Here is a 12,123-nt window from a genome sequence, read left to right on the forward strand (position 1 = left end):
GGCGCGGGGAGTGCTGGTCCGGGCGACGCGAGCCGGCGCTGAGCGAGCGGGCGGAGCGCGGGGCGATGCGGCGACCGGTGAGAGCAGGCCGCCGGCCGGCGTGGCGCCCCTCTGGCGGCCCCGTCAGCGGCTCTCTGGCCCGCGGATTCCGACCCTCGCCCCCGTGCCCTGCAGGGACCCCCGGGCCCCCGTTAGACACTGAGAGACCCTCCAGCCCCATCAGAGACCCTCGCTGTTGTCAGAGCCCGTCGGGTACGCCCTCCTCTTCAGAGCCCCGCCTGACCCCAGACCCTGCCGGGAGACCCCAGGTGCCGCTTACAGCCTAGCAGACAGCGTGTCACCGAGGCTCACCCCCAAGGTCGCCTCCCCTCCCCAGAAGCCGACTTTGTCCGGGTATGAAGCCCCCTGGCTGTGCACCCCCTTCCCAAAGAGAAACCCTTTCCCAGGGCAGCTGCTCAGTCTGCCCTACGGCTTCCTGGGCGGGTGAACACCCCTCTGACCTTCTCCTGCCCTGTCTCCACCTTAGGCCCCCCTCACTGCTGAGGCGGCCGGAGCGGAGTTCCTTGACCCCCCCCCATCTTTGACCTGCTCCTTGAGAGCCTCTGCCCCAGTTTCCTAGAGGACTCTCTCAGCAACCCCCACCTAAGATCGCCCCACTGATGTCCACCCCCCAGTTCAGAGACACACCCTTTCTGGACTTCTGCCTCACTCAAGGCAAATTTCCACCAAAAAAAAAAAAAGGGTGAAACCATACCCACTGTCAATTCTGACTCATACTGATCCCACAGGGGCAGAGTAGAACTGCCACATAGGGTTTCCAAAGCTGTAAATCTTTATGGAAGCAGACTGTCATATCTTTCTCCTGCAGAGTGGCTCCTGGGTTCTAACCGCCTATTTTAAGGTTAATAGCTGTGTACTTTAACCACTGTGCCACCAGGGCTCTCTTCCAGTTTCCACAGTCCTGGGCATGGTGGACTGCTCAGCCCACCCCACTGGACTCTGACTGTTTGGACCCTGAAGATGGTGGCCAACTTCCCTGTTCTGTTTCCTGGTTGAGCCTACAGTTAGGATTGTCACCTTTCCAACCCATGGTGTCATAGCCATCAAATCCCTTCTCACCCACTCGCATCCCAGGAATATAGCCCTTGCCCCACATGGCTTAGATCTGAAGAGACAAAAGGAGCCTGTCAGCATTGCTCCTTTTTAACTTGGAATTTTCTGTCAAACTTGTATTTTTCTAGTAAGCCTCGTAGGTTTAGATACTAAGAAAAAAACAAACGGTTGCCTTTGAGTCCATTCCAACTCATAGTGACCCTATAGGACAGAGTAGAACTGCCCCAAGGAGTGCCTGGTGAATTCAAACTGGCAGCCTTTTGGTTAGCAGCCATAGCACTTAACTACTACATCACCAGGGTTTTCCTAGGCACTAAGAATAGAAATGAATTTCCCCCGGCTTTGTGTGGCTTACAGTTAGCAGCTGTAAGGTGTGTTTTATGGGCTCAGATGATGAGGGGTTAGTCTGAGAATCAGGCAGAGACACTGACTGGCCTTTGGTACAGCACTTTACAGTTTACAAAGCTTCCTCCTCCATCTCAGGCCCCTGAACCCTTCAGACAGCCTTTGGAGTAGATGGGGCGGGTTTCATCCCCTGATTCGGAGCTGCTCACAACCAGTGGAGCTGGGCCCACTGTGCTTTGGAGTTCTGTCCGTTGTTGAAAGGTCACAGAGCCTTGGAAAAAGGCAGGACATTTGTGATCATTCAGACCTACCTCTCCTTGGTACCGATTTTCTGCGGTGTGAACATTTCTGTGCCTTAACTTCTTCTCTGATTGAGATGTGAAGGGCTGTTGACCCTGCCACTAATGTGCCTAGGTTCTTGTAACCTCTGTATAGTGTTTCTTACTGCTGTGGGCCTTCTTGTCTGCAGTGACCTTTCTGATCTGTGTGTTAGAAAACCAGGGAGCGAAGCTTGTGCCTGGAGTGTGAGCGGTGATGGTCTGCCATGAAAAAGCGCACTTGCTCTTGTTTGTGAAGTTGGAGTGTTACTCAGTGTTCTGTTTGCAGCCTCATGAGCTGTCAGCTGTGTTCCAGATGAATGCTGGAAAAGAGTGTTTTAGATAAGTGAGGAGTTTGTGTTGGTGCAGAATACAGCTAGAAGGAGGGTCAGTATCTTCTTCTCCAAAAGGACAGTTTGGAGGGTGAAGGGTTGCTGGGATGACAGGTGTGAACTTGGGCTGCCCTGGGCAAGCCAGCACATAGGCCATCCTGGTTAGAAGAAACTGGTGTGTGGGAGGGTATCTGCCGCCACGGTGCCTGGTGATTGTATTCTGTCTGCATTGGGGTCACGTGTGGTGTGGCGGAGTCAGCCTGAACTGCATCCCAGGAGGTCTGGTTGCAGGCTCACCCCCAGCACTTAAAGCCACATGACCACTTTGGGCTTTGGGGCATCTCCTGTGGGACAGGGCATCTCAGGGAAGGTAGTTTGAGGAGCACTGGAAGGAGCTGGGCATGTGAAAGTCCATGGACCCTGGCAGGTAGGACTGTCAGCACAAGGCTGAGCCCACTGGTGTCCTGTCAAGGGCCACACTGCTCCAGGGGCCGCTGCTGTCTCGTGCCTGCCTGTGCGCCCCCCACCTGTTGCTGGGGGCTCCTAGCTTGGGTCATGTGGGGGATCTGGTTAGAGCTGTGCTTCCCAGTCGTCTGGTTCAACTCAGTAAGCATTTGTGGGGTTCCTGTCTGGATCTTGGGACTGCAAAGGGAGGTGGACCCTGCCCGAGAGCTCACGGTCTAACAGGAGGCAGATAATGTGAGCTCAGTGTGATAAGGATGGGGAGAGGTGTGCAGGGTCCAGAGAGGCCTGAGGGAGGAGGGGCAGTGGGAGGGCTGGAGGCTGGGAGACGGGAGGAAGGCACCAGGTGGGGCTGTCAGGTGAAGAGGGTGGACAAAGGGGTCTCAATGAGCGCACAGAATCAGCACCTGCAACCCTGCAAGCAGGAGGGGACCATGTGACGCTGTCACTGCACCCCAGGCGCTCGGCCTCAGGGCTTTGTGCTGTTCCTTTCTTGCCCTGAATCCACTTGGCCGTTACCCTGCCCTTCCTTCCTTCCTTCCTTCCTTTGCCACTGCCCTGACTCTGGCTGCGGTCCTTCTGGTTGGGCACTTGTCCTTGATGACCTCCCAGCTGACAGACCTGCACTCCCAGTACCTTCCCTGACCCGGGTCCTTATACTCCCTCCTGACTGGGGGCTAAGGGAGCCCTGGACACTCCCCCTCCTGGCTCCAGCTTGCCTTGCGCCCACCTTCTTTGGGGGTGGTGTCCCACCCAGGACATATTATGATTCCAAGCCGTGCTGTCCTTTCCTCAGATGTGCCTTGTACTTTGACTTGATGAAGCTGTGACCCTGCCTAGGGAACCCTCCCCCAGTATCCACATGAAGACCCAGCTCTCATGCTTGCCCCCACAGGCTGTAGTCCTTTCCACCCCCACGATTTCCTGCCCCTGTTGTAGGGCCAGCAGCTGTGTGATCATGGGATCAGAGTGGGTGGTCCAGGGAGAAAGGGAGGAGTTCCTCCTCGGGGGATGTGAGTAGGCTCCTTAGAATGGGCCTGGAGCTGGGAAGACAGCACCTGGGAGGGGAATGGGCAGGGACACAGTGGGGTGTGAGGAAGCAGACTTGGTTGGATCGGGGGATACAGGACCCTTCTGGGGGCATGTGTAGATCCTGGTCTGGTGGATGATGTCGGCAATGGTTGGGATCTATCTGGACCCAGCCATCTGCCGGCTGGTGCCCTGAGTAAGTGTATAGGCTGGGCCCAATGCCCGGCCCCATGCCTGCCTCTCCAGCACGGTGGCCCTGGCACCGCGAGGAGGCAGGGGGAGGCAGTGTGTTGTGCTGCCGTCCTGTGCAGAATACCTGGGGTCTGGATGGCAAGCCCTGCCTGCAGCCGCCTCCCGGCCTGCGGTGCCTTCCTGGCCTCTTTGGGGTTTTCCTGGAGGGTCGACAGTGGCTGTGTGTGTGGCCTTGCCGAACAGAGATTTTCTCTCCTCTCTGTGCTTCTCTTGGGACAATAGGTCATGGGTCTTTGCGTTGTTTGCCGTCCTTGGACCTGTCGGAAGGGCCAGAATGTGATAGGGAAGTCGCTTCTTACTTGGAGCAGCATTCATGACGACAGTAACTGCCAAACCTTGGTCATGACTCATTAAGTCTTTTTTTTTTTTTTTTAATAATTTATTTTTGTTATTGTTGAGAATATACACAGCAAAACATATGCCAATTCAACAATTTCTACATGTATCGTTTAGTGACACTGATTACATTCTTTGATTTATGCAACCATCCTCACTCTCCTTTTCTGAGTTGTTCCTCCCCATTAACATAAACTCAGTATCCCCTATGGTTCCTATCTAAACTTTCAAGTTGCTGTTGTCAATTTGACTCCATATAGATAGTTCTTAAAAGAACATAATGCTCAAGGCAAACCTTTTTCACTGGTTAAGCTAAACTATTGTTTGGTTTTAAGATGACTTTAGGAATTTTTTTTTTTTTTTCCAGGAAATGTTTTTGGTTTAAGGTTTAAAGATTTTTCTCAGGGCAGTAGTTTCAGGGGTTAAGCTGGCTTCCATGTCTCCAGAAAGTCTGGAGTCCCTGAGAATTTAACATTCTGTTCTACATTTTCCCCTTTTTGATCAGCCTTCTTCTATGCAGTCTTTTATCAAAATGTTCATTAACGGTAGCTTGGCATCATCTAGTTACTCTGCTCTCATGGCAGAGGAGGCCATTGTTCATGAAGGCAGATAGTCTCACATTCCATTTCCTCTTCCTGTTCCTGACTCTCCTTCTTCCTCTGTTGCTCCAGGTGACTAGATGCCAATTACCGTGCCTTGGATGGTCGCTCGCAAGCTTTTAAGACCCCAGGCACTACACAAGGAACTAGAAGATAGAGCAGAAGCATTAAACATGTTATTAGGCCAGTTACTGAGATGTGTGAAACTGTGACTCTGAACCAAGGAACAAAATCCCATGACATATTTGGTTGTACATAAGCAACCTCAGCAGCTATGCTTTCTTTTTTGTCATTGTTATAAATATATCCATCACACAACTTATTGCCAATTCAGCTTTTTAGGTGTACAGCTTATTGACTGCACTTAAAATAATTTGCTTTGCAACCCTATTCTTAATCCGTGCAATTTTTCCATTACCGTAAACTGAAACTCACACTCCATAAAAAATAGCACCCCTCCCTTTTTCCATCCCTCCTGCCCCTAGTAACCACTTGTAACTTTTGATCTCTATACATTTGCCTTTTCTTGTCTTTTTATATAAGTGAGTTCATATAATATTTGTCCTTTCGTGATTGATTTATTTCACTCAGTGTATCTTCTAGCTCCATCCATGTTGTGTGTATCGAGACGTCGTTTCTCCCCTGGTTGAGCAGTATTCCATTGTACACATGTACCACGCAGTGTTTATCCGTCCGTCTGTTGATGGGCATTTAGGTTGTTGCCACCTTTTGGCTGTTGTGGATGTTGCTGCGGTGAATCTAAATCAAAAAACCAAACTAACTGCCGTCGAGTCGATTCTAGCTCATAGTGACCCTATAGGACTGGGTAGAACTGCTGCACAGGGTTTCCAAGGTCGTAAATCTTTACAGAAGCAGACTCCCACATCTTTCTCCCACGGAGAGGCTGATGGCTTCGAACTGCTGACCTTTTCAGTTAGCAGCCAAGCACTTAACTGTAACGAACGTCTGTTTGAGTCTCTGCTTTCAGGTCTTTTGGGTACATACCTAGGAGTGGAAGTGCTGGATCGTATCTACTTTTAGTTTTTTTAGGAACCGCCACACTGTTTTCCACAAAGGCTATACCATTTTGCATTCCCACCAGCAAAGGATGAGGGTTCCAGTTTCCCTGCTTCCTCACCAGCATTTGTTATTTTCTCTGTTTTTGTCCTGGCCGTCCTAGTAGAGTGGAAGGGTATCCCGCCGTGGTCCTGATTTGTGTCTCTCCAGTGACTAATGATGCTGAACATCTTTCTATGTGTCACTAAGTCTTTCCTCCTAAAACTTTCTCGTTAAGAGGGTTTACAGTTGGGGAATTTGTGGTTGAGGAACTTTTAAGACCTCATAGTTAAGATCAGATCGGGATTCTGGTTGCAGGTAAACACAAGAAAGCCCCAGTCACTGAAATGAGGTTGCGCATGATACGACAGTACCATGTTTTCACAAACAACACGCACATGGAAATGACATGCCCACACATATAATGTGTGAAAATGAAGAAATTAAGAAAAACAGCTGTTTGCCTGAAAACATGGTAGTGTCCCGATCCTCTAGGACTCCTATTCCCGCCTTCTGCACGGTTGTTCAGGCGGAAGCCTTCCAGGGCCCTCACCTGGCAGCTTTAATGAGTTACAACTTACTGCACACCCACTCACTCTCGCAACGCCAGCATACCTGGGGGCAGTTTTCCTGTGTCTGGCCTCTGCCTTAGAGTGGGGCGCCTTCTTTCTGGTGGTGTGATTATGCATTCTTGACACCCTGCCTGGGGGTGAGGATGGCCACCCCCTGGTGACTTGTGAGACGTTACAGCAGCGAGAAGTGGTAGATGACTCACAGGACGTCACAGCCCCTGGGGTCCCGTGCGCAGGGGCTGTGGTGGGCGGGGTCTCATCCTAGGCAAGGTGGTCAAGGTGCACGTTCTTCCTTCAGAGCCTGGGAGACATTCAAAGGGGCGTTTCAGTGGGCTGCAACTAGCCCACAGTTCGTGGTGCAATGGGGCAGAAGCCTCAGCTGACCCTGCGTTGGTCTTTCCTCTCCTCTCAGATGATACTGTTACCCTCATCCCAGCTTTTAACAGGTGACATTTCCATTCTTGAGTCAGGCGTGTGAGCCCAGCCTGGCGCGGGAAAGCACAGCCTATCAGTGGACGTGCTGACGGTGTGGAGGGTCTGCGTGGATGTTGGTGTTGGCCATGTGGAGGGGGGTGCGGCAGCCCAGGCTTTGGGCTTACATAGAGGTCGGCACTGGCCGCATGGAGGGTGGTGTAGTGGCCCGGCACGTGGACGTTGGTGTTGGCCACATGGACGGTGGTGTAGTGGCCTGGCACGTGGATGCCACTCTGACCTTGCTCCTCGCTCTCTCACAGTCATGGCTTTGCCACTTCCACTCTGCCCTGCTGCTGAGCAGAAGGAAGCCCCAGCCACCCCCCACCACTTTCTTGAGGAGGAACATCAGGGTCTTGCATGCAAGGTAAGGTCAGCATGGCACCCTCACCAGGCAGGGCAGTGACGCCTGTGTGGACGTGGAGGTGAAGGTGTAAATGGGGTGGCCTCCCTGGCTCTGTGGGAGCAGTTCAGGGAGCCTGAGTCTGGCCCTCCTCCCGGCCCCTCCAGACAGGATATGTCTGCCCCATGGGATCCTGCCCTGACTTGCTTTCCTCTGGGTGAGCAGGGCTGGACACTCGGGCCAGAGCATCTTTGCTATGGTTGACATGACTGAGGGTCGTCATCCCAGGGCTGCGTTGGGGGCACTTGGTGCCCATGTAACGGTGCCTGAGTATAGAGACAAATGGTGCTCCACCGTGTGCAGCGTGCATCAGGCTCCGACTGTATACAGCGTGCATTGCGCTCCAGCTGGGTTCGGCACGCATTGAGCTCCAGCTGTGTACAGTGTGTATCTTGAGCTTTGGCTTCAGCTGAAAGCTGGCCTAGCAGGAGTGGGGGAGGAAGGGACAGAGTCGGGGAGTAACCAGGGCCCGTGTCTGTCTCCCCTCCAGCTCCGGGTGCCCCAAGCCGCTGTGGAAGAAGATGATGTCTGCTACGGTGGTGGGAGTACCTCTGCTCCTTGGCGCCCACTACCTTATGGCAGAGGCACGGGAGAAGAGGAGGATGCGGCTCGTGATAGAGGGTGTTGGGCGTTTTAGTAGGTCAGTGGCCGCCAGGCCAGGGTGGAAGTGTTGCAGCCTCATCCCCTTTGTGGCTGCTTAGGTTGGCCTCAGTGTGGCTGGTCTCACTGGTCACATGGCCTGTGGTCACCTTAGGAGGGGTTGCAGGGAGTCCACATGGGCCTGGGTTGGAGGGGCTGGACCACTGTCAGTGACCTCAGGCCCCACAACCCTTTCTTCAGACTAGCCTCTGCCCTCGTGGGGAGGGGCTCTGCACATGGCTTGCCCCTCCCCAGCCCCAGCCACCAGGCAGACAAGCCTTTCTCTCCCTTCCTCCTCTTCCCTCTCTTTCTTGCCTCCCCCTGCCGTACCCCTACAACAGAGGCCAAGCAGAGTTGGCACCCAGACAGGGAGAAATTTGGGACGCAGACAGAAGGCTGCTGCTCTCACCTCACTCCTGGCGAGTGATGTCCAGATGTGGGCTGATCTGTCCTTGCTGTTGGGTCCTCAGCTGATGGTTTTACTGGAGCCCTGTCATCTCCTTTACCTCCCAGCACAGGCTTCTGGGTGGGCACTTCCTGCCAGAGGGCCTTGGTTCACATTCTGCTCCTGGTCAGCTCTGGGGCTCCTGCGGCTGTAGGCCTGGTGCCTGAGCTGCTCGGAACCAGCTCCTGGCTCTGAATGAAGCTTCAGTTAGCTGGGACCCAATTCATCCAGTGCCCGTTAACCACAGGGGTCAGTGACTGCCTCACTCCAGACCTTGATCAAAAGGTTTCAGGTTCCCGGGGGCCTCTGTCCTCGCTCTGATGTCTTCTGGCACCGCCATGTCTCCAGGTCCAGGCTGACTTCCAGAGGAAGCCGCTTAGGACCCGCTGGGTCTGTGGCAACAGGGGGGAGTCATGTAGGTTCATTCTGTTCCCGGAGGGCATGTGGCACATACATGGATGGATGGATGGATGGGCGGATGGGTGGGCGGATGGGTGGGCGGATGGGTGGGCGGGCAGATGTGTGGGTGGACAGGTGGATGGACGGACGGACGGACGGGCAGATGCGTGGGTGGACAGGTGGACGGATGGATGGGCGGGCAGATGCGTGGGTGGACAGGTGGATGGACGGACGGATGGACGGATGGATGGATGGGCGGGCAGATGCGTGGGTGGACAGGTGGATGGACGGATGGATGGATGGATGGATGGATGGATGGATGGATGGATGGATGGATGGATGGATGGATGGATGGATGCGCAGATGCGTGGGTGGACAGGTGGATGGAAGGATGGATGGATGGATGGATGGATGGGCAGATGCATGGGTGGACAGGTGGATGGAAGGATGGATGTGTGAAGATTTCCAGCCCAAGGACAAAACAGACAACCAGAGGTTGCTCCTCTAAGCCCCATCTCCCTGAGTGCTGTGGTTAAGGGGGTTTTCCTGGCACTCCTTCTTGTCATCCTTGTTAGTAGGTCCTGGGAGGTGTCCTCTGTTCTGTTCTCTCTTTTCCAGCCCTGGGGCCCCTGAGGCTCGAGCCTGGGGCTGTCAGTGATGTCTGTGGCCCCTCCACTGCGGTCAACTGGAGGGAAGGGGAGGTGGGCATGCCAGGTGTGTCGGGTCCTGGAGTGCGTGCTCTGCGATCTGGGTTTGTCTTCACATGTCTGGTCTGCCTCACTGCATGTGCTGTCTCCTGGTGCTCAGAGACCCAGTGATGGCCTGGTCTGTGCCTCACTGCTCTCGGCCTGAGCTGGGATCGGAGGGAAGGAAGCTCTAAGGCTTAACAGTTGCCAGGGCCAGCAGGCCTCGCAGAGCCCTGGTTGGGCACGGGACCCGGGGCCCTGGGGTGTGGGCAGATGTGCAGGGGTCCAGGGAAGTGTGAGGTGTGTGACCACTCGGCTGGCGCCCCAGAGAAGGGTCTGGAGGGGAGGAGAAGTCAGGATTGTACACGCCTAAGTGCTCTCACCCTGTCTGGAAATGGAAGGTTCCGGAGTGTTCCTCTTTGCATCGTTGGCCTGGCTTCTTGCCCCTCCCCACTTAACTTCATCTAAAATTTTTACATCACCTGTGGGCTTTTGTTTTTCTTCTTTTTGTTTTGAAATAATTTCAAACGTCCAGTAACATTCCAAGAATAATGCAAACAACTTTTGTTCTTTCCATGTATTTTTCTTTGCCCTGGACCATTTGAGAGTAAATTGTCCACATGCCCCATCATGCCTGCACCCTTAGTGTGTCCTTCCGTGAAACAAGGCCATTCTCCGATGTAACCACAAAGCCGGGGAATTGGTACGTGCCTGCCGTCTAACCCTCAGACCCCACTCAGGTGTCGCCATCCAGGGTCATGCCTAGTTGTCACAGCTCTCGTCCCTTCTAAGCTGGAGCAGTTCCTCAGTGTCTCCTTGGCTTTCACGAAGTGACATTTCAAGATAACAGACCAATTATGTTATACAGTAGGCTGGCAAACCATAGCTCTCAGGCCAAATGCTTCTGTAACTCAAGTTTTATTGGAACACAGCCACACCCGTTCATGTACAAACTGCCTGTGGCAGCTTTGGCTTGTGCTACAGCGGCAGAATTGAGTGACAGCAACACAGACCGGGTGGCCCCCAAAGCCTGAAGTATTTCTGTCTGGGCCTTTCAGAAGTCTGCCGACCCCTGCTGTCAGTGTGGGTTTGAGTTTGTCTGGTGTTTCCTCATGGTTAGATGCTGCAGAGTGAGGCTGCTCCTCTCATTGGGTCCTGTCAGGCCGTGCCTGCCAGGTCTCACTGCTGTGCAGCTCCTTGTCACCAGCAGCCCCGGCAGCTGCTGTTTGGTGTGTCAGTGGCCTGTTGCTCATTGCACTTCCACCCTCTGGCTTCAATACGTGTTGATCCTTCTTGAGTGAATTGACTGTGGCTCTGACGTTGCCGAGTGGTTGTGGCTCGGATGCTGCCGTTGCTTCTGCGTTGGTTGTTGGCATTCTGCTGTAAGGAAGGATGTTGCCCCTATTTGTTCATATCAGTGTGGACGTGGGGATTTCTGCATTATTCAGTGGGTTGTTATCTGTTCACGTCATTGTCGTTTGGTTGTGACGGTTGTCCCAGATTTGATTCCTGGAGCCCCTTTTTATCCCCAATTTTTTTTTTGATTGTGCTTTAAGTGAAAGTTTATAAATCCAGTCAGTCTCTCATACCAAAATTTATATACACCTTCCTATATACTCCTAATTGCTCTCCCCTTAGTGAGACAGCACACTCTTTCCCTCCACTCTCTTTTCATGTCCATTCGGCCAGCTTCTGACCCCCTCTGCCCTCTCATCTCCTCTCCAGACAGGAGATGCCCACATAGTCTCATGTGTCTACTTCATCCAAGAAGCTCACTCTTCACCGGTATCATTTTCTATCCCATTGTCCTGTCCAATGCCTGTCTGAAGAGTTGGCTTTGGGAATGGTTCCTGTCTTGGGCTAACAGAAGGTCCGGGGACCATGACCACCGGGGTGTATCCCCAACATTTTATAAGGAAGAATTTCAAACACAGCAAAGTTGAAAAAGTTTTATAATCAGCACCCACATGCCCACCACCTAGATTTTACCAGGAGCATTTGTGTATATTTTTGACATGTCAGCATCATTCTTTGAGTGTTTTATTCCTCCCTGACCCTGAAAACCAAGAATCTGCATTGAAACCCTCCAGTCTGATCTAGCACAGGGCTCTGTCTGGTTCTGCCTTCCCATGTCTGAAGCTTTCTCCCATTGTCCATGGCACTCTCACTCAACCAGTCGCCAAGGGTAGCCACAGCCCCGCTGGGTCCCCACACTGCCCCTGCATAGGCACCCCCTTGTCCTGCTGGGCTCCTGCAACCAGGCCAGTCACTGCTACCCCCCAGGCCTGCCAATTGGATCCCCTCCTTGATTCAGCATCCCAGGTAGGGCGGGCCTGCACCTCATGGCTTTTGGATCGAAGTGTTCAGGAAGGAGGGAAGCCCAACACTTTGAATTTTTTTAAAAATAGGTTTTGTTTTTAGAGCAGTTTCGGGTTTACAGAGCAATTGTGCAGAAAGTAGAGAGGCCCCCTTTGTGTAAGCCCCTCGCCCACGCACCTGTCATTAACATCTTGCACTCCTGTGGTGTGCCTGTTAACGATGCGTGAACCAGCGTGGATATGTCATTGTTAGCTGGTTTGTGGTTCCCGTCAGGGCTGACTCTGTGCTATTCTGTGGGTTGTGACACATGCCTCACGTCACGTCACGTCACGTCCACCATCGAAGTAT

General features: G+C 53.2%; 1 protein-coding gene across 6 annotated transcripts in view; it reads left to right on the forward strand.

Annotated features, from left to right (window-relative positions):
• The window catches only part of ADCK5 (aarF domain containing kinase 5), a 15,360-nt gene continuing 3,237 nt past the window's right edge, over positions 1–12,123 (forward strand). For 2 of the 6 annotated variants that reach the window (XM_064268258.1, XM_064268259.1), the window contains exons 1-3: positions 1–77; positions 7,148–7,251; positions 7,778–7,927. In XM_064268258.1, coding sequence (XP_064124328.1) covers positions 66–77; positions 7,148–7,251; positions 7,778–7,927 — 266 coding nt within the window. In that variant the 5' untranslated portion in view covers positions 1–65. Of the gene's footprint in view, positions 78–104; positions 394–7,147; positions 7,252–7,777; positions 7,928–12,123 lie in introns of those variants that run through there. The other 4 variants (XM_064268260.1, XM_064268261.1, XM_064268262.1 and 1 more) reach the window with 4 other exon arrangements.

This window comes from Loxodonta africana, chromosome 14 (assembly GCF_030014295.1).
Source record: "Loxodonta africana isolate mLoxAfr1 chromosome 14, mLoxAfr1.hap2, whole genome shotgun sequence".
NCBI classification, from domain to species: Eukaryota; Metazoa; Chordata; class Mammalia; order Proboscidea; family Elephantidae; genus Loxodonta; species Loxodonta africana.